This window comes from Schistocerca nitens, chromosome 11 (assembly GCF_023898315.1).
Source record: "Schistocerca nitens isolate TAMUIC-IGC-003100 chromosome 11, iqSchNite1.1, whole genome shotgun sequence".
In the NCBI taxonomy this organism is placed as follows: Eukaryota; Metazoa; Arthropoda; class Insecta; order Orthoptera; family Acrididae; genus Schistocerca; species Schistocerca nitens.
Window position 1 is genome coordinate 23185493 of NC_064624.1, and position 21996 is coordinate 23207488.

The 21996-nt window shown below is 40.6% G+C and overlaps 1 protein-coding gene across 1 annotated transcript; it reads right to left on the minus strand.

Moving 5' to 3' along the window:
* Positions 1-444: 444 nt before the first annotated feature.
* Positions 445-21671, minus strand: LOC126213383 (ankyrin repeat domain-containing protein 65-like). Its single transcript, XM_049941088.1, has 2 exons — positions 21556-21671; positions 445-925 (listed from the first exon to the last, which is right to left on the minus strand). Exons 1-2 carry the CDS (start codon positions 21669-21671, stop codon positions 445-447), a joined length of 597 nt encoding a protein of 198 aa, XP_049797045.1.
* Between the last annotated feature and the right edge of the window lie 325 nt (positions 21672-21996).

Consider the following 21996-nt stretch of genomic DNA (forward strand, 5'->3'; position numbering starts at 1 on the left):
TGGGATATTTGACAACTACTAATATTTTGCCGTGTGTGACTTGAAAATGATTGTGTATTTGCATGTTGAAGTATCAGCAGTTGTCAAAGACGACACTTGGCTGCATTACCGTAAGTGGTTTGAACATTTAATATACTGGTAAAAACTCGAGAGTGTGACACAGAACTGGTGTTTATTGTAGAGTATTTTCAGTTTTGTTGTTAAGTGTTGTAAATGTTGCTCAAGAAAAAATTTTCATGCTGTTTCCTCCAAGGCACAGTTACATAGATCAGTTTACAGGTGTCTCCCATTGTTGCATTTGCTGAGGTGCTACTAGTGCAATTATATGTATAAATGTTTAATGACAGGATTATTTTTTTGTATTCTATGTTTTAAAAATAATGGCAAATTAAGTAGTGGAGCTTTACGTGTTGTATTCCACATATAGTATTTGGAGTGAAAGCTTCAAGTTAACAACTCTACGATATCCTGGTGGTTCTCTTTCCTGGCGAGATGACGAGGAGTGGCACCACTGTCATCCCTGGCCTCTGGGCTGGCTCCCACAGCCAGCAGTGCTGCTGTCGCCTCCACATAGCCATCGAGTGCTGCCCTGTGCAGTGGTGTCATCCCCCACTGATTCCTGGCACTGGGGTCAGCAGACAATGCCACCAGTGGCCGGACCACAGCTACATGCCCTTTCCATGGTGCCAAGTACAGAGGTGTATTCTGTAAGTTGGTCCTAGAATCAACTACTGCTCGAGCATCCACTAGACACCTCACTGGCTCTATGTGTCCCTCCCTTGCTGCCCTGTGCAGGCCACTGATGCACACTGTGTCCTTCGCTCCAGCGTCTGCCCCTACTGCAAGCAGTACCTGCATCTCCTGCAGTGCCCCCTCCTCAGCTGCCTGGAGCAACCTTTTGTTTTTCTCGTCTCCAGGAAGGCTCCTGTGAGAGGCACCCACATGCCTTGCTCATACTGTGGCATCAAGCAGTCAGGCCTGCAAGATGAGTGGTCTGCCAAGCGAGTGGATTTGTTCTTATTTATCGAGTAACATCAATGACTGATCATGAGCTCTTGTACCCACAATTAAGCTACAAATTATCTCCTGATGAATATTGCGCAACGGAAACGGATACCGCACATCTGACTATTAGTAATTTACACAACTCTGATTGTTCACTACGCCCTGGCAACACCACATTTTCTTTCTCACCCAACGGCTTTGATCAACACGTGGCCATCGCACTGAATATGAATGGCGCACACATTATAAATTCTGGGTATCATGACTAAACACTATTCGAAGAACAAGGCCACAAATCTTTTTCTTTTCACTATCATTTTTATTCCGATAAATTCTATTATGATTTAAAGATAACCTAAACACACCATTACATTTTATACAACAATTACACATGAGAAACTCCGACCAGTGGGCATGGCTTTACATTGGTGATTCTTATGGTCTCGTAATTATTTAACGCTACAGTGCACTTTCTGGATAGGATGATGGATCTTCTGCTATATCTCACACTTCGACTCTCATACCCATCATCACGAGAATTTACTCCAGACCAAGCGGTACAAAAAGGAACATGCATAACCCATTGCCTCTGAACCTATCTTGCTACTCTCCCATGCAAACCACACATACTTAAATTACATGAAATACATCACACTGACAACATAGAATACATCACAAAGAATAGTCACAGCGTTAGAATCACTTCACTTTCAGCTTTCCCACTTCAATTAGTATTCATCCCAGTTTCACACGACACTGCCCCACTTCGTTACTTTTCTTTCCCACTACGAACTCTGGACGATATATGCACGTCTTCCTGTGCAATGCAAGCCAAGTGGCGTTGCTGGATAGACGCCTGACTCACCTTGCTTTTCTCTCAGAGTATTAGAGTTTGAATCTAGCGTCACACGGAAACATAACACGCAAAGTAATATTAAGACCATATTCATCTTTCCTACCACGAACTCTGGAGGATATATGCATGTCCTCCTGTGAAATGCAAGCCAAGTGGCGTTACTGGATAGACGGCTGACTCACCTTGCTTCTCTCTCAGAGTATTAGAGTTTGAATCTAGCGTCAGACAGAAACATAACACGCAAAGTAATATTAAGATCATATTCGTCCCACACGCGAGTCATCAACTGATACCTTTATCGTTTGTCTCATACACTGATTGAGACTCACACAGTACTCACCACGTAGAAGTGCTCGTCTCTAATTTCAAGTCCTGCACACGCCATTTCTTAAATATTTCCAACTTACAGTACACACACCAGTAATTCAGCTTAACTTTAGCACTCGGAGGTATTTCAACTTAGTACTAGCATTCGCAAGTATTTCAACTTATTGCTACACGTGGTTTCATTGAGACCGTTGGTCACTTACGATGATTACTACGTTCCCCTTAATATTACCTGTTGTTGGTTGTTTTTGGGGAAGGAGACCAGACATCGAGGTCATTGGTCTCATCGGATTAGGGAAGGAGGGGGAAGGAAGTCGGCCGTGCCCTTTGAAAGGAACCATCCCAGCATTTGCCTGGAGTGATTTAGGGAAATCACGGAAAACCTAAATCAGGATGGCCGGACGCGGGATTGAACCGTCGTCCTCCCGAATGCGAGTCCAGTGTCTAACCACTGCGCCACCTCGCTCGGTGCTAATATTACCTGCCTGTCATTTAATTCTCCCCCCAAAAGTTCCTGAAATAGTGAAATAATTATTCCAAACTACTCTGAAGTATTTCACATGCATACCATTCCCTCCACTCTTTTGTCTTTATGGAGTACACCTAAGACAGGTCTTACCAACACAAGATCCAGCGCCAGAGTGCTGAAACATGGCCGTTCTTCAGGTTATCTCGCACATCCGCCGACGTGGGGGAGCACCATGCTACTGTATTGGTCAGCCACATTTCAGGCGCTCAAAGCTCAGGTAAATTTCATCTCTTTGTTTCCAACAAAGGTGACCAAAGGACCGTCTCAAAGATGATTATATATTACACATTCACTACCTGTGGTTAGCAGACGACCATATATTCATTCATTTCACAGATCTCACCAAATTGGATGTAGGGATTTACTTTGTGGGAGTGCACATGTGATCAATTAAATAAATAAATGGTCCTTCTTTCTTACACTGGTATCCAGCTTCGGTGTATTAAGTGAAATTGAGTTATTATTAAAAAAAATATGTTGTTATGACAAGAATAACGAAGAATGTTGTATCTCTTTTCAATGTCGGGCGGTACTGTACCCTTTCACCTACACAAACCATCAAGATTCTTATACTTTAGTATAAATACAGAGACCAAATGAGGGAAACTATCATAGAAGCGAAATTGTGAGCTGTTCTAAATACGAGGTGCGGCTAGAAAAAAACCGGACTGATGCTGGAAAAAACATTTATTTACAATTACTTACAATTTCATGTTATCTCCTTCAATGTACTCTCCTCCTCGGTCTCTACACCGCTCCATACGAATTTTCCACTGTTCATAGCAATGCTGCAGATCATTTTCGGTAAGTCCATACATTACTTCCGTCGCTTTTTCTTTTACTGCTTCAACAGTCTCAAATTTAGTTCCTTTTAAAGCTGACTTGACTTTAGGGAAAAGAAAAAAGTCACAGGGGGCCAAATCAGGTGAGTAGGGTGGATGATCTAAGATGGGAATGTTGTGTTTTGCCAAAAACGTCTTCACTGACAACGCACTGTGAGCTGGGGCATCGTCTTGGTGAAGGATCCATGACTTTTTTCTCCACGAATCGTTCCGTTTTCTCCGTACTCGCTCACGTAGGGTAGCCAGGACGCTAATGTAGTAATGCTGATTCACTGTTTGTCCCTCTGGTACCCAATCAATGTGCACAATCCCTTTGATGTCAAAAAAAAAATCATCATTGCCTTGAATTTCGATTTTGACATTCGTGCTTTTTTTTTGTCGTGGAGAACCAGGAGTTTTCCAATGCATCGATTGGCGTTTAGTTTCGGGATCGTAAGTAAAAAACCACGATTCATCGCAAGTAATAACATTTTGTAAGAAGGTGGGATCACTTTCAATGTTTTCCAGGATGTCAGAACAAATCATTCTTCGGCGTTCCTTCTGTTCAATTGTGAGACACTTTGGAACCATTTTTGAACACACTTTGTTCATGTTGAAACTTTCATGAAGAATCTGCCTAACACTTTCCTTGTCAACTCCTGTTAACTCAGACACTGCTCTGATTGTTAAACGGCGATCTTGTCGAACAAGTTTACCGATTTTTTCAATGTTTGCATCACTTTTTGCTGACAATGGTCTGCCAGTGCGAGTGTCATCACTGGTGTCTTCGCGGCCATCTTTAAATCGTTTAAACCACTCAAACACTTGTGTTCGCGATAAACAATCATCGCCGTACACTTGTTGTAACATTACAAACGTTTCACTTGCAGATTTTCCTAGTTTGAAACAAAATTTGATGTTAACACGCTGTTCTTTCTGTACACTCAACATTTTCCGACGCACAGACAAAACGTCAACTACTTAAAACAGACGCCACAGGCAGACTGAGTGCAGGAGGCAGATGAAACTCGAGCAGTAGGCGGAGCGAGAGTCCCGTGACAGGTCACGCGACTTTCAGCCTTATTGCAATCGTTTTATTGTTTCACCAGTACTAGTCCGGTTTTTTTCTAGCCACACCTCGTACATATCCATATAGCAGGGTGAAAACCTCCCCCCTATGATAGGGAACACTCTGAAAGTCAGTTTATAGTGTCTAGACACAAGGCAGTATCTACTCATTAAAGTCTCCATCCACTACCCATTTCCTCTCATATAAATAATACAGTTATCATCATCATTTGCTTTGGGCCTTTGTCCCACTTCAATGCGGGATCGGCCTTGTTACTATGGATTTGGCCATGTTAGTGTCAGAGGATGGCCATATGCCCTTCCTGTCGCCAACTCTTACCCCCTGGGATGGAATTAGTGTACCTCAGATGTCTGCATCTAGTGTAAGCCATGGAATATTGCGAACATTCTGCATATATCTGTGAGTCGTGTAACTGAGGCGGGACATGTGGACCAGCCCAGTATTCACCTACTGGGATGTGGAAAACCGCCTAAAAATCACATCCAGGCTGGCTTCCACACCAGCCCTCGTCGTTAATCCGCCAGGCGGATTTCATCCGGGGTCAGTGCGCCTACCCAAACAGTGCATTAGTGCCTTTGGCTAACCTGGCAGGTCAAATAATTCAGTTGTCATATTCTCCATAACTCATTTCAGACAGTGGGTAGCTTAGACCTCAAGAAGCTACAGTTATCCAGTACTTGTCCCCACTGAAATATTCACTTGATACACCTATCAATATCTCTCTGTGCATGGTAATCCCTTCTAACATGAACATATGAAGGTATGTAAAGAAAATTTCCTCACATGAAAGCCAAAAATTTTAGCCCAGTTATTCGTGACTGTCCTAATAGAGAAAATTACTACTTCACACAATCTGCCTCCCCATCAACCCCACTCACACCCAAACATATATGGTTTTTATATGCATTAGTAAATAACTCAGTCATACATACAAGGTCACACCAGTGGAAGAGTGTGCACATGCGAGTGTGCACACACACACACACACACACACACACACACACACAGGACCTTTTAACTAGATTGTTATGCCTCCTATGTGTCTGACATACCAGAAAAACCTTTTAAACAGTAAATTATTATTTCATATACTTGTGTACAGTACTGTTAGACGTATTACTGTAAGCCATTCTGGGCTTACTGAATACATGGCAGACTGCGTGCCACTGATGTAAGTACTGAGAAATGGCAACTTTCCAGTATCACCCAGCAACCTAACGATAACATTCCTAACAGACAATACCTGTAATCCACTCCCACAAAATGTGTGCTACATGTCATGAGGAGCAAAATGCAGCAAATTCCTTACACACCAAGAGCATTTAAGAAGAAAAACCCTTTGTTTATACTGTCAAGGGAGATGTTACACTGACACATCAAATATCCAGCAAGCAAACACTCAGTTTCTCTTTCTATAAATATTATGTGCTCATGCAGATATTGATGTCACTTTTTCTACTGGAAATGAGTCCATAAAAATAAACTAATGGATTAGTAGGTCATACAGTTCATTTACTAAAACGCATTTCATATTCAGAGAATAATGTGAGTCTTGGTCTTTCTTTAGAATGGTGAGCTAGATAATGCATATTTTCAACAACTGTACATCTGGCAACAGCTTGGAATACAAACGTTAACAATACTTGGTTTTAAAGTACATAAAGCACTGACAGAGGTGAAAGTCACGTACTAATCCTGTAAGTCTGAGTCACACTCTGAACTGTGAAATTGCGCACTCATATGGAACAAGAAACGTTGTTCACATGTAGACACATGCAACAGTTTCCATGGCTAGTTCCACTGTACTGATAATCAGCTGCAAACAGATTTTCATCCGTGACATTCTACAAGTCATTTAGTCTATCATGTGCTCACATTATCATTGTGTATTTTTTTTGGTCTATCCCCTTAATTAGCATTTGGTGTCTCAGAATCACTTGCAATGCAATAAGGCCCCCCACCCTTGCCCCAGGCCAGCACATGCTCAGGAAGGCCGAGGTATCAGAAGCCTATGTTGTGAATTGCGGTGGCATTCATATGGATCAATCTGCACGTCTGGGTAACTGGCTGTTAAGAGTGGGGGAACTCGATACTGTAAATCTGTTGTGGAAAAAACATAACTTACACATATATGACCGCTGTCTCTGGCTGCCAAGGCCAGGCCCTGAGCAACAACACATGAAGAAAGAAGCAGTCTGTGTGGTGGCGGCGAGGAGGAGGCTGAGGCCGGTAAGTGGATATCAAGGTAGGGGTGTGGAGGTGGTAAAGTGCTGCTTTTGAGGGGATAATGGGATGTGGTGGAGAGAGGGTAAGGCAGCTAAGTGCAGTTGGGAGGTTAAACAGAGAATAGTGGAATGGAATGATGTGCCAGTGGAAAAGGAGATAAGTGAAAGGACTGTGGGCGGTAGAGAGGGCTGTGTAATGCTGAAGTGGAAACAGGAAAGAACAATTATTATACTTCCAGTTTTTTAACTTTATGACTCTGAAAACAATTGTATTACATAAAATTATATTTTTTTCTTTCCACTCGTGTAAAACTTTAGAAAAATATTTGATTCGATAATAGCCAGCAGCAAGATAAAGCTAATGTGAAAATATCGTTCCATTATTACGAAGACAATTTGAGAAATTGTGTCTCATACAAACAATAATGAAATTGAACTGAATTAAACGCAATGAAAAGATATGAATAAAGCAAACATTATTAACAATGAAGATGCATTGAAATGATATGGTATTAGTGGAGACCAGTCAGATATGCTGAACCTGCAAAGTAATGGAGGTGTAAAGACAATGTAAAATCTGTATCAGATCAGCACAAGAACTATAATTTCTTATTTAGTATGAGAATTTACCTAAACAGTTACTTTAAATCTTTCACTTTGAATTATAAATAAAAGTTCTTTAATCATGAAGAATGTGTGTTTTCAACCTTTCTTTTCCTTAAAATAATGATTCAACTTAAACGTAATCAGTCTAATTCGCTTGAAGAATGAGACTCATTTCGATTTGCATGTCAGTTGCTCTTTTCCTCACTCAGTTTAAGAAGCAGTATGTTAAATGTAATTATGGGCATTGCTGACGTGGACTTCATAGAATCCTGTACAATTTCTCTCTCATGAAGATCATGTCATTAATTACATTCAACCAGCCAACTTTTATGATTGTGGTCAGCCTTTCTTGTTAATAGCTAGTTTCCATGCAAATCAATGGAATAAAACCTAGTTTCTGATTTATCTAGCCTACGTTGATCGGTATGTCTTTGCCATGGGGCTCCAGCGCAGTGTAGAGATATTTGGGTACAGAACTGTTGCTCTATAGTATTTTCTTGTGATCCACAATGTTTACTGCCATGGCTAGAGATCCAGTATCTGTGACTTCGAGAATCCCAGTGGTACTTATATGTGGTGTACCGTTGCGTTACTAAACACAGCCTTGAGGATGTTGTCAGATCATACTAAGCTAACATTCTGCTGCCTGCATTCTGTTAGAAAATGTGACGGAGGACTGCTGTTAAATAATTAATTTTACTGATAACATATGTAATCATGAAAATTATCATTTTGAACTTATCAGAAATTCTCATTTCATGGCCATCACTACAGACATCACTTATGAGCATGCTCCCAATTAGCTGAAACCATATATCCTGTTCATGTTAAAGTACTTCATGTATAGGTAATTAGTAGGAATATCTAATTGTATGAGCTAGGATTTCTTTTATAGTTACTTTTCGGTACTGTCGTTTGGACATACACTCTAAGAAAAAAAAGAGACACACAACAGAGAAATTATCCGAATGGGATGGAAATCTGTAGGTCTGAAGCACATGTACACTCAAACAAATTATTACTATTTCAGAAAAATTTGATGATTGATTCAAGAGAAAGAGCTCCACAGACTGAGCAATTCAGTAATGTGTTGGTCCACCTCTGGTTCTTATGTAAGCAGTTATTCGGCTTGCCATTGATTGATGGATTCATGAAGTTGTTTGATGTATTGCTGAGGGATAGTGTACCTAATTCTGTTCGACTGGCGCGTTAGATCGTCAAACGCCCAAGCTGATTGGAGGGCCCTGCCCACAATGATCCAAACGATCTCAGTTGAAGAGAGACGTGATGACCTTCCTGGCCAAGGTAGGACTTGACAAGCACGATGACAGGCAGAAGAAACAATAACGCTATGCTGTAAGGGTGTCACGGATGCCAACCAAAAGAGTCCCGCTATGAAAAGAAATGGCACCCAAGGCCATCAATACAGTTTGTCGAGCTGCATAGTGAATGACAGTAATGTCGTTATCTTACGGCTGTCTGGAGCGTTTACAGTCACGTCTTCACTGGTCATGAACTTGTAGTGAAACAGAGTCATATCACATATAATTTTGAAATGAAGTGAATAGTACTCGTTTGTTTGTGCAAAAAACAGAGCTTTTGAGCAAAGAGTAGAAAAACAATCCTCAGACCAAACAGGGAGGTTGGCATATGGCGGATTTCATAAGGTATTGCGAACGAGTGGTACCAAAAGACATGAAAGGTGAGGAAAAGATTAATTTAGCATTTGATGGTATGACTGGTAGTGCAAAGACATGGGGGTTGAACTTAGACATGTCTCATATGACGTTCTTGGCGTTCCGACAGAAGATTTTAGAGGAATTTTGGTCTGTGCAAAAATGTCAGACATTCTTGGACATAATACTATGAAGGCCTACTGTGAGACCTGATATAAAAGACTAAAGTATTTCAAGGATAGGCCTTTAGAATCTGAGATATTGTGGGAGTTATGCAAGAAACTGGCTGATGATTTGAAATGTTACATCAGCAGCAATCATGATACAGTGGACAATTTCTCAGAGAAAATTGAATATGAGAATCGGTGACATAAAATGAGCGACCAAAGAACTTTCAGGAATCATAATCTACCTGAAATAGCCGGCCGAAGTGGCCGTGCGGTTAAAGGCGCTGCAGTCTGGAACCGCAAGACCGCTTCGGTCGCAGGTTCGAATCCTGCCTCGGGCATGGATGTTTGTAATGTCCTTAGGTTAGTTAGGTTTAACTAGTTCTAAGTTCTAGGGGACTAATGACCTCAGCAGTTGAGTCCCATAGTGCTCATAGCCCTTTTTTACCTGAAATAGGAAGCTCCAATGGGCACCAAATAACTATGATGAGAGGACATGGTTATGGAAGTTTTCGTAACCCTGATACAGGTAACTTCAAAAATTGTTGGGGGCTCAGAGATGAGGAAAATTAACCTCTTTTCAGATTTCGGCTCTATTGTGTGCAGAAAAAAGAAATTGACCCAAGAAAGGATGACTGCAAAAGTACTGTCAGCTTGGAGATAGCATCAGAAACGTAGAGCATGATCTTGTTGGAAACACGTTTCACAACCACGGCAGTATGACACTGAGGTACCGACATACAGAGTAAGAGAAGACTTGATTGGTGTGGAGGTAGGTGAAACTGAAAAAGATGAAATAGAGTAGGGCATAGTGTTACAGGACAAGAAATAAAGACAATGGATTATGAAGAACATTGTCTGGAAGTACCGAAGAAAGGGCATATTTCTGTGGAAGGTAACAATAAAGTGCTATTTAGAAGCCGTCTCAGCTGATGTTGCGTGGTGCGTGGTTTTGGGAACTTTGTCAAACGTATGACAGGTTGGAAATTGCGAAAGTTGAACAAAATAGGACAGATAGTGACCCATAAGAGTCTACCCCAATAGTAGAAATGGAGGAAAAGAAGAAGCCTTGCACACCAATTCATGTGAAATTGTGCAAATAGATTTTGATGAGATAATTCCATTCTCTAAATGAGAACCAATATGTAGAGAAGACTATCAAAAGAAGGTAACTGTCAAAGAGAAAAATGAACCTTATCCCGATACAATTGTAATCAAAACTCATTCTGGTTTGGTTTTGGTGTTTATTCAGTGTGGGCGGAAAGTCATCCGTCATGAAGATAATACTAACATTATGGGATGTGTGCCCAATGAAATAAAAGCTCGTGACACTGACAGTATTTTTCCTGAAATCACCGAAAATCAGGGAGATACACTATCAACGCTGGATGAAGAGGAAGATTACATGTAAGATTCTAAGAGGAACTTGTTAGAAGAGGATGAAGATGACAAAGAAATTTATCGATGAACTGAAGAATTTCTAGCAGCATGTCGAGCAAAGGAAAATAAAACAGTTATATCTAGGGAACGATGCAGCTGAGTGCAGTAGTGATGACTAGTTTAGACTTCCCCCTCGTAAGGAAATTACTCTAAATGAGAAGAAACAGCGACTTCAGATCAAGATGACAGAAGGAACTGAAGATAAGATTTGTGGGCAAGATGAAAATCTGAAACATCCAAAGTTCAAAACAGAACATTTGGATCTTGTTAAGACTCAAGAGAAAGCGAGTGAAATTAATCGTGAAGTAACAAAATTCAAATTTATTTCCAGTGGACTTAAGAAAATTGCAAATATTCCTCATACTGATGCTTGCGTTTTGGAATTTCTAACACTGATGAAGACATTTGGTACAAGGAATATAGTAGAGTTGAGAAAATACACACATAGAGGTCAAAATAATAATTAACAGGCATAAAATATAGTCTAAAATAAATGGATGTTTAATATGTGCTAAACCATAAAAACAAGATTATTTCTTGCATGCATTTGAGTTTTTCAAGTTTGAAAAGATATAAAATGTAACAAAAGTGGCAGTGCTTTAGAAAAAGGGCCTTGAAAAAAATAAAAGAAATAATGTGGGTCGTGATGAAGGACTTGGAAAACAGTGAAAAATTGTTGTGAAAGAGACTGAGAAAATTATTACAAAAGTCACTATAAGTGAAAGCTCAAAGCAAATGAAAGTGTGAGCAAGGGATGCTCTTAGACCCTTTGCCCTCTGCCATTTTAGAAAATCTGTCAATATTATGAATGATTTGGGTTTAGAAATAAGTATAGAGCAGAAGCACAAAGTAATTTAGTCTATAGGTTTTCAAACTGAAAATTGGATTTTTCAGTAAGTAAACGATAAATGACATATATGATATATGACAGAGTGTTGTAATAAAAACATATACTAAACTCAAAAAGTTATTAGTCAGTAAGACTTTTATTTATTACGCCATTCGTAAGTATGTTATCCTGTTGGAAAATGTGATGTTATTAAAAGTAGCTAATGATTCAATTAGAGTTACGTTATCTGAAGAAATATTTCCTTGAAGTAATACTTACATGATACTTCAACAAAAAGGGGGACACATTGACGTTTTTTAAAGTTTGTTAACTGTCATGTGAAAGTGAATGGAGTAACAGATATTGTTTAAGGAAAGCAAAAGCATAATAATGAATGATTTCTACAATTATAACGACCGTAATATTCGTAGGTTATTTGAAAATGTATGTTACTTTCGATAATGAAATAAAGCCTGTGGTTGTGTGCATGACTTTCACGTTAAGTGGCTCAGAAAATCGTGAAGCAGAGTAACCTGGTTAGGTAGTTACCTGTGCCATGTCTGGCGATGTCAAAATTTCCGGAGTGGTCAAACTGTGCATGATAAAGAGAAAGCTGTAATGGCAGCAGCGTTCGTCTCGTAAAGTCGTCTTCAGAAATTCAGTTTCTGGAAAGCAAGCACATCCAACATAATCTAAGATGGAATATGGAGCCAACGCAACTTCAAGGAAAATGGCTACTGCATGCAAGGTGGTAGTAACAAATTGATTCCATCTTACTGGAGACATGAAGATCCTAACCAATTATCAGTCAGTGAACGTCAACCACACAGGACCGCAACAGCCACGATAAACAAGGCAAGAATATTTAGTGAACCTAAGTAACCAGAAGTGTTGTAATATTTCTGGCCGTAGAGCCGTCATGTACAGGTGCAAGAAGGTCTTCTTACAGCAGTTGAGAAGGCACAAGTGGCAAGGTGACGTAATGTGGTGTGAGATACCAGTGACAGATGATTTATTCGGTTATGGTATCATGAGGAAGACCGCCTAAACTGTGGTCCTTCTCCGCGATTGGCTGTTGCGTTCGGAAGTTGCGCGCCTAAAATGATCTTCTTCCGTTATTAATATGAGACAAACTAAAGAGCATATTTATTTGCATTTCAAATTAAAGCGTCTCTCAGTAGCGTGCTATCATTCCATTATTTCACAAGCATTAATAACCAGCAGAATAATAAACAACTGCTAAACGAAAAGGAAACGAAGCCCTTTGGTAATCTTCGGATCGCACCTAGCTTGGTTGGCGGGCGAAGTGGTTAGGCTGTAAGGTCAGAGTTAAGACTTGGTCAGCAATTTCTGGTCATTTAGACATATAGCTGAGAACAGTGTGATAGTAATTATGGAAATACGTAGCTCATTATTTTGTTGAAGAACGGAAATTATTTATGACTCTTAAAATGGAATGTAATTGTGCAGTTTGTGGTGTTCTACTTATAAAAAGTGAGTGCCGTCCCATATAAACAAAAATACCTTAAAATTTAGTTATTCACATAATATCAATTTCGCTAAGAGTTTCTTACAGCCTCAAGATTACGGATTCACGACCTACGTGCAGTTTTCTGCGCAGGGGACAAGTACTGTAGAATACTGCATTTTGGCGAACATTTGTTAGAACTCAACGCATTCCACTCAGGGTGATGGAAGCGAATAGGACCTCGCGTGTGCGGCAACCTTAGTACAAATGAGATCACTGACTCGTCGCCTATGGTAACACAGAGGAAATACGAAGGAGAGAAATTTTCGGGGGAAGGGATTCATCGTACGCACGTATGTATCACCCTCTCTCTCTCTCTCTCTCCCTCACAGTTTTTCAACATTTAACATTACGGTCATAAACTTCATAGCTAATTACTGAACACAACCAATTTTTTAAAAGTATCTCTTAAAGTAATTATCCTAAATTCAGAAATTGAATTCTAATTTCCCTGTCACTGTGTTTAAATAATTCTGAGTAAATCTAAACGATCAAAAGATCATATAAAACAATCTCAGAATTACGACAGTGCAAGATTGTCACAAGTGTATTTAGGTGGAAAATACAGCTTTAATTTTATTTGAGTGCTTATAATACTGGCTTTCGCATTGCTAATTCACTTAGTGCTTCAGGTTTTGAGATTTCTTCATTTAATTTTCAATATTAAATTTTCATTAATATGTAACTTCAAATTTTAATGACGGAAGCTATTGTGCTACGTAAGCTTACATCCACCTTGATTCCAGGTAGAGCACTGAATATTAACTGTAGTAAAGTAAATTCATTTCAGTGACTGTCAAATGACTTCTGAACGAATAAAGTTAAATTGTTCCTTCAGAGCTGGCGATCAAAAATGTTTGTAGCAATAGTATCGTTTCCAGACGGTCTGTCCTACAGTAAGATTATACCAGTCTACAGTCTCTTTGCTGCTGTGGTGAGGATAAAACATAGTTTTCTATGGATTTACATGTAGTGTGCGGAAATGCATAAAAATGTGTTTCGTAGTTGCTTACTGCATCTGGCTTTACATTCTGTCATTTCTAACTAGTTAACTGTTCTGCTGGAGTCATGGGCTTTTACTTTATTGTTTATTGTGTAGAACCAATATTTTGTCATCAGTGTTATTGTTTATCACACGTGCTTGCCTTGCTTGCAAAAATTAGTCACATTGTCTTGATTATTATGGCGTTCAGTTGTTTATACCTCAAGAAATTGTGTTATACTCTGTGTTATCTGTAGAGGCATGGGGAATAATATTGCGTTGTTTCCTTTTGCCAAACTGTATGCTGCTGTGTGTATTGATTTTGTATTTTGTGTATCATAGCTATAAATGTCTACAGGTTTAGAACTGTGGTTGCTCTGTTACTACACATGCTGTTCACATTTGGTCAAGAGCTTTTGTCAAATAGCGCTGCTAAAAAACACACACACACACACACACACACTCACACACACTAGCCAAAACATTATAATCAGCTGCTAAATAGCACATCAATCTACCTTTTTATGAAATACAGCAACGATTGTGCGTGGCATGAATTCTACAAGTCCTTGGTAGGTTTTGGGACTATGCACAGATCAATTCCCATACATATTGGGCCGGTTGTTCGTTGGCATGGAGTTGGCACCCAATAGCATCCTATGTGTGTTCCACTAGGTACAGGCAAGTCGATTTTGGTCGCCAAGACATGAAATTTGGTTCCCTATCGTCCTCTTGAAAGAACTGTTGCACGATTCTGGCTTTATATAATGAGCTTTTAACCTGCTGGATGATGCTATCACTGACATAGACGTAATCAAGCATCAAGGTGTGTGGATGGTCTATGATATACCACATTATCAACTTTTTAAAATGATCGTTTTGGTCCTATGTTTCGCCTTTCAATAGTTAACAATATCTCGTTGCATTCTGCACTGAATAATTTAAAAGATGTTAAATAAGCTCACCGTTGGTAGTACAGGTCTGTATGCGTAAGATTCTGATACAAAATGCACGGTCCTTAACTTTAAAGTGAACTGCGTAGGCAATGCAGTCATACTGCAAAACTACCAATCCACTCTCAGATAGAGATATTTTTTCTCGTAAAGCCAACTATCTGTGACTACTACCATTGGTAATTGATTTAAAAAATGCACTTTAGGTTGGAATTTCACAAAAACTGCTCCATGATGAACAGAGAACTGTACTCAAAACACCTGCGAAACTCTGTCACCTGCTTGGAGTTGGCAAGGCACACAGCACCGCACGCATCTCCACTCAATCACACCCACAACAAGACTGGCCAGATTTTCTGATTATTGCATGCAGGTGCATTAACGTTTAGGCCACATGAGAACACCTGCACTTCTCTCCAACTTTCGTTGTGGCTGATGTTTTCGCCTGTGATATCCAAACACTACCATTAGAGATTCTCAAACACATTGTACTAAGATGAACCAAGGTTTCCCACTAACTCCTCTACCCATTGTTGCTATTCACACATACCCCATGGCAGAAACTCTGATACTAGTGTATGGAAATCAGTGGTGGGGCGTCTACGACAAAGATTGAGTCAGAGCTCAGGGTGTGGTCAGATAGACTGAAGGTTAAGGTGACTGCCTCTGATAGTCAGGATATCTGGGCACAGATTTAACACAAATTTTCAATGGTCACTGTATATATAAATGTTCATAAATGTCAGTTAGAGAAAACTCAAAGTATATTTGAACACACATTCAAAACAAGCCATACTCTCAATCCTGTGCCGAATATTTACTTTTTGTTCCTCCTACTCCTGTTCCCACTTACTCTTTGTTCATCATTTTTTTTTCTGAGAAACTGTATGCACTTACATCCACAATTACTCATTTGCTTGAGATCTAGGTTTTGTTGAATCGTAATTCAACAAAACCATGCTTCCACAGACATTTTCTTTGGAAATAAGTTGTAAGATAAATAAGCATCATTGAAAGCAGAAACTGCACACCAATGAACGAAGAATCGTTTGAAATGGATATGCTTCCTATGCCACATTTATCACATAAGAGCATTTCAATAATTCTGAACAGAACATAATGTTCACTGTGAAGCCAGAGAAACCATCTCTCTGACGCATACCTACTCAAATGATGATTTCATGGTATCCCTACTCAAATACAATAAAATAATATATTTTTTCCGAGATCTGTAACTTTTGTTTCATTCGTAAACTAAAAAACCAGGGATTCAATTTTTTTCCAAGTAACACTTAGTCAACACCGCGGAATGTGGTAGCACATGTGCAAAAAGTGTTTAAACAGTGCTGCAACTCTTTGCATGCGAGAGACAGCTGCATCATCAGCTGGGGGTGTGTGGTTGGGAGCTGTGGGTGGTGTAGCTGTGGCAGGAGTCCGGCTGTGGTCACTGTGAGGTTGATGGTGACTGCCAGAGATGGGGCCACCCCCTGTGGTGGCCAGCGCACTGCACAGAGAGAGGTACTGCATGGGTGAGTGTATTCACATAGGGGGTGGGGGTGTATAGGGGTCTCCACAGTACAGGCAGCACTGCTGAGGGAGTGTTTACAGGGATAGTTGAACACACACTCTGAACAAGAATAGTTTGTCAGTTAACATAAATGATTTTCTAATGAACTACCCAAAAAATCACCCCCTCAAAAAAGAATTACACGATTATACACAGGAAATACACACACACACACACACACACACACACACACACACAAAAGCAAAAAATGAAAAATATCAAATCGCAACACAACACACACAAAAGACAGACAAACACACAACGGCAGTTGGCAACACTACACACTGAAAAAACACACATATTGATCACAAAATGGAAGGTGCAAGTGATATATGCTATGTGACAAATATGGGTGAAAGAACGCCATAAATCGGCCAGCTGAGGTATGGAAACTAACTAATACATCTCCACGACCACACATATCAGTCAACAGCGCTGGAAATCGTAAGTAACACTGAACGATAAGTTCACATTACGGAATTTGTGCTACAGTAGTTGATTCTAATCTAAAAAGCAAGAGAAAAGCATGACAAAATTTAATGGAGCAGCATATTATATCTACCACATAATACGTTTATTGCGTCTATAAAAGGAAATATGTATTACATGCCACTGATGATGCTTCCCAAATAAAAGAAGCGAAAAGCATATGACAATAAACAAACTGCCTTCAATTAATTGCATAGGCGGTACAGACCACTACGAATTTCTAGATTACTTCTCCGTACAGCTGGAGCTTATCATCCCAAAAAACAAATTGTTCAAAATTAAGCACAAATAAAAGATAAATATAATGGCCCATAATAAATCTGGACTGGCAGAAGAATTTTTCAGCGGGATACATCACACAGAAACTAGAAGGACACCAAACAGGCTGTCTCAGACCTTTAATTGTACTTAACTGTTATTACCGTAACACTATGATCATCAGACAGTGTTCAAAGTGTTTGTAGCTCACGTGCCAGGGAATGGGCTATAAGAGACACCGAAAATGAACTCGACAGCAAGTTTTGAACTTAGCTGGGAAGGTGCTTCAGAGGAAGTAGCAGTGCAGAAAGATGACGACTCATGACAGAATGGAGTCAATCCAGTGGGAAATTTAACTGACATTAAAACATTATCACAGAAATGTAAATGCTGTACAATAAACGGAATTGATGCACATGGGCAAACAATCACTTTTACTCAAGAGGTCAATGTGAGGCACAGTCCCACAGCAATGATGAATCGACGTGTGTGTGTGTGTGTGTGTGTGTGTGTGTGTGTGCGTGTGTAAGATAGCTACAGAGAAACAGTCACTACAACGCATCACACGAATGATGGAAACCGAATTTGGGGAACCGTTTTCTGCTGTCATGTTTACATGTTAATGCCTGAAGCGGATATGTTAGCCCTGTTAAATATGGCGCCTGGAAAACGGCTCTTACTGTTTCTGATTTAATGATCGCAATCGCTACTTCTCTTCAATTAGACGAAGTGTAAACAGCTTCAGTCTAATACTGCTACATATTTTCCACTGTGCAAAGAGCCATATTAACCTTCCATATTAACCGAAAATGTTAAAAAACGTGACTAAACCTGACAGCGAAAGCACGTTTAAAAACCGAATGCGTTTCCATGGGAGCGAAAATCGACTGCGGAATTGGAAAACTGACGAGTAGAAGCGAATTTCCAGAATCGATTTGATGTTTTCACATGACCAACCAGAAGCGATATTGGGAAATCGGTTTGCAAAATCCGATTTTGCGAGCCACTTGCAAATAGGGTGAATGCCCGACATCTGATCTGAGGTGACCACTGTAGCGTAATTAAAAATTTCAGTTTATTAGGCTATTCTCACTTGCCGGATCTGCGATGGGGCAGTAAATGTTAGTGAAAGTAACGATAAAGAGGCTCCATAACGCAATGGACAACATGTATTTCCGTGAAGAGTCATGAAATCGTGACTTCACAAAGGAAGTAGTTAAAGTCAGCTGGTTGCTACTTTTGCCAGTTAGGAGATTTGGAGCTGCTTGATAAATCACTAATGTGTGTGTGCGTGTGTATGTGTGTGAGAAAGAGAGAGAGAGAGAGAGAGAGAGAGAGAGAGAGAGAGAGATGGCAATACAATCTGGTAAAGTGGGTTATCAGCTTACTACAGAAACAATGTCAAGCTTGTCATGGCCATACAGATCTGAATGGGAAGTTATATAACAAATTGACTTCACCACAATCAGATGGACAGACACCAAGCAATATGTTGTGAAGTCTAAGAGACTGAAGAAAATTGTGACCAGGAATTTCATTAAGTAGATTATAAAAGTTATCAAGAGTATTTCCGGAATTTACTTTTGAGTAAAGCAGGTAAAAGTAAATTTACGTGCAATGTTTCAGAGTCAGATATTCTCGAAAACACTTCACTGGTGATGTGTTTCATTTTCACACATTAATTTTCATTTTACATTACGCTGAACAAACAAAGTTGCTTGAGGAGTTTAAAACAATGGATACACTTAAAAGAAAAATCGGCTTTGGCAGTGTAAACAATATCATCTCAAAGATAACGTTTACATTGCTTGAAACAGACCGTTGTGTACTGCAGAAATATGCTTAGAAATACTTGAAAAACATAGGAACTAAACTTGCGTGTGGCATACATACCTGTGATACAGCTTATAAGAAAGGAGACGGGTATGGATATGTCTAATCAATACTGCCATCCCCATAAATGTATCAGTAGCTCCAGCATGTTCGATATTGAAGATCACCTGCTTTGCCAAAGTAGAAGGAAACTTTTGGTATTCAATGGACAGGATCTATTAACACCATAGAGAATTTCAAACAAGACAGGAGGGTAGGGATACGATGCTTGCTCCTCCAAGATTTTATCTACACTACTGGCCACTAAAATTGCTACACCACGAAGATGACGTGCTACAGACGTGAAATTTAACCGACAGGAAGAAGATGCAAGTGATTAGCTTTTCAGAGCATTCACATAAGGTTGGCGCCGGTGGTGACACCTGCAACGTGCTGACATGAGGAAAGTTTCCAACCGATTTCTCATACACAAACAGCAGTGGACCGGCGTTGCATGGTGAAACGTTGTTGTGATGCCTCGTGTAAGGAGGAGAAATGCGTACCATCACGTTTCCCACTTTGATAAAGGTCGGATTGTAGCCTATCGCCATTGCGGTTTATCGTATCGCGACATTGCTGCTCGCGTTGGTCGAGATCCAATGACTGTTAGCAGAATATGGAATCGGTCGGTTCAGGAGGGTAATACAGAACGCTGTGCTGGATCCCAACGGCCTTGTTTCACTAGCAGTCGAGATGACAGGCATCTTATCTGCATGGCTGTAATGGATCGTGCAGCCATCTCGATCCCTGAGTCAACAGATGGGGACGTTTGCAAGACAACAACCATCTGCACGAACAGTTCGACGACGTTTGCAGCAGACCGGACTATCAGCTCGGAGACCATGGCTGCGGTTACCCTGGACGCTGCATCACAGACAGGAGCGCCTGCGATGGTGTACGCAATGACGAACCTAGGTGCACGAATAGCAAAAAGTCATTTTTTCGGTTGAATCCAGGTTCTGTTTACAGCATAATGATGGTCGCATCCGTGTTTGGCGACATCGCCGTGAACGCACATTGGAAGCGTGCATTCGTCATCGCCATACTGGATTACACTGACATATTGAACTCCCAAGTATGTGGTTTATGCTTCTGAGTCACTGAGTTTTAATATCCTCAACTGTGTACTAATGCAAAGCTCTCCACTACTACCCGCATCTGGTGGGATGCTTGTGAAAGTAAGAACTGCAAGGTGGCGACGATGATGATGCTGATGCTAATGTTTGGTTTGTGGCGTGCTCAAGTGTGTGGTCATTAGCACCTGAACAAAGTCCCAATTTTTACACAGTCTATTTTCTTTTCCACAATCCAATCTAGTCACTCTCACAAATAATGAAGATGACGATGAATTGATGAGGACAACACAACACCCAGTCACCAGGGCGAGAAAATCCCCAATCCGTCTGCAAATCGAACCCAGGACCCCGTGATCCAGAGAAAGTAACGCTAGCCCCTAGACCACGAGCTGTGTACTGCAAGGTAATAGGTTGATGATATGTGCAGAGATTCACCTGTCAGTTCTAGTTGTCATCTTGGCAGCTGAATGGGAACTGTGAGACATAAATGTGGACCCAATGTTGACAAAGCAGTATCATTTACTAGAACTAAAAGTTGTGGCAAGTCAGCATTTACAGCACGGCAACGTGACAAATGGGTAACTATGAATACGTTGCTGCCCTCCTTGACTGACTCGTTTTCCAGCGTACTGCTACTTGGTACTGGTAAAGAGAGACGTACTTAATCCTCCCCTTCAGCTTGTGTTTATGTAGTGTGACACTATTTGTGGCTAGCTTACTGCCAGCGAAGTAGTGGCAGTGAGCAATTACTTTTTTTGTGAAGAACCATTATTTTTTGTGAAGACCTGTACATCATGCAGAGAATGGTTCAAGCACTCACGTGCACAGTTTAAAAACACACAAATTTCTTTGTCTATGTCTATACTGAGCAGCACACCATCTTGCCCAAATCGAAAATTCCACCTGCTGAGTATACTATCAACATGATCTTTGTTCAGAAGCATGATGCCAAAACCCAAATAATGTGTTGTACACAAGTAGTATAACGGAAATAGTGACTACATATAAGGATGGATTGCTTCGAGGTTAATACAACCTGCGAAGCTACGAAAATATCGAGTTTTCCAAAACTTCTTTTAGCTAACTTAACTCCTAATGAAAACAGTTCAGATTAGAGATTCGATGAAGCCGTTATGAGAAAGCAATGAAAATGTCGTGAACTATTAGCAAATTTCTGTAGACGATGGTCAATTTTATGGTACAGACCCATGTAAGGATAGAACTGGAAAATGCAGAGGAGTGTCTTGTCTTGTGCTTACCTAATTTCTGCAAGTGGCGCAGCAACAAGACGAGTCACTTGAATAAAATGTTGAGGCTGGTTCAGCATTGCATCTGCCCAACCCTGTGTGGCCATTACCTGGACGTTGGCCTTCATGAAGGGACAACAGCCACAGTTAGGTCAGTGCACGAATGCCTGATGGCGAGGACAGCTGTGGCCGCCACACTCTCTACGGCCAGCTGTGCAATCAGCTGATGTTCACACACGGCCTTTAGGGTCGAAAATCCGTACTTATCAGCAGCTGCAAGGAGCTGGGGGTCCATGTCGGGCAGTTGGGGGGCCTGGAGGGTGTACACGTAGGCCAGCAGCTGCCTCAGCGTTTGCCCCTCCACGTCTGCGATGGTGGCCTGGCCGCTGCTGGCCTCCAGCGTGTCGTGCTGGAACATGGAGGCGAAGGCGGGGCTCCTGGTGGCCAGGACCG

Coding starts and splice junctions, on each gene's coding strand:
- LOC126213383 (XM_049941088.1), bottom strand. CDS start 21,671: ATGAAGGCCAACGTCCAGGTAATGGCCACACAGGGTTGGGCAGATGCA. Junction 926..21,555: donor GCGCCACTTGCAGAAATTAG/GTAAGCACAAGA, acceptor TGCCTCTCACAG/GAGCCTTCCTGGAGACGAGA.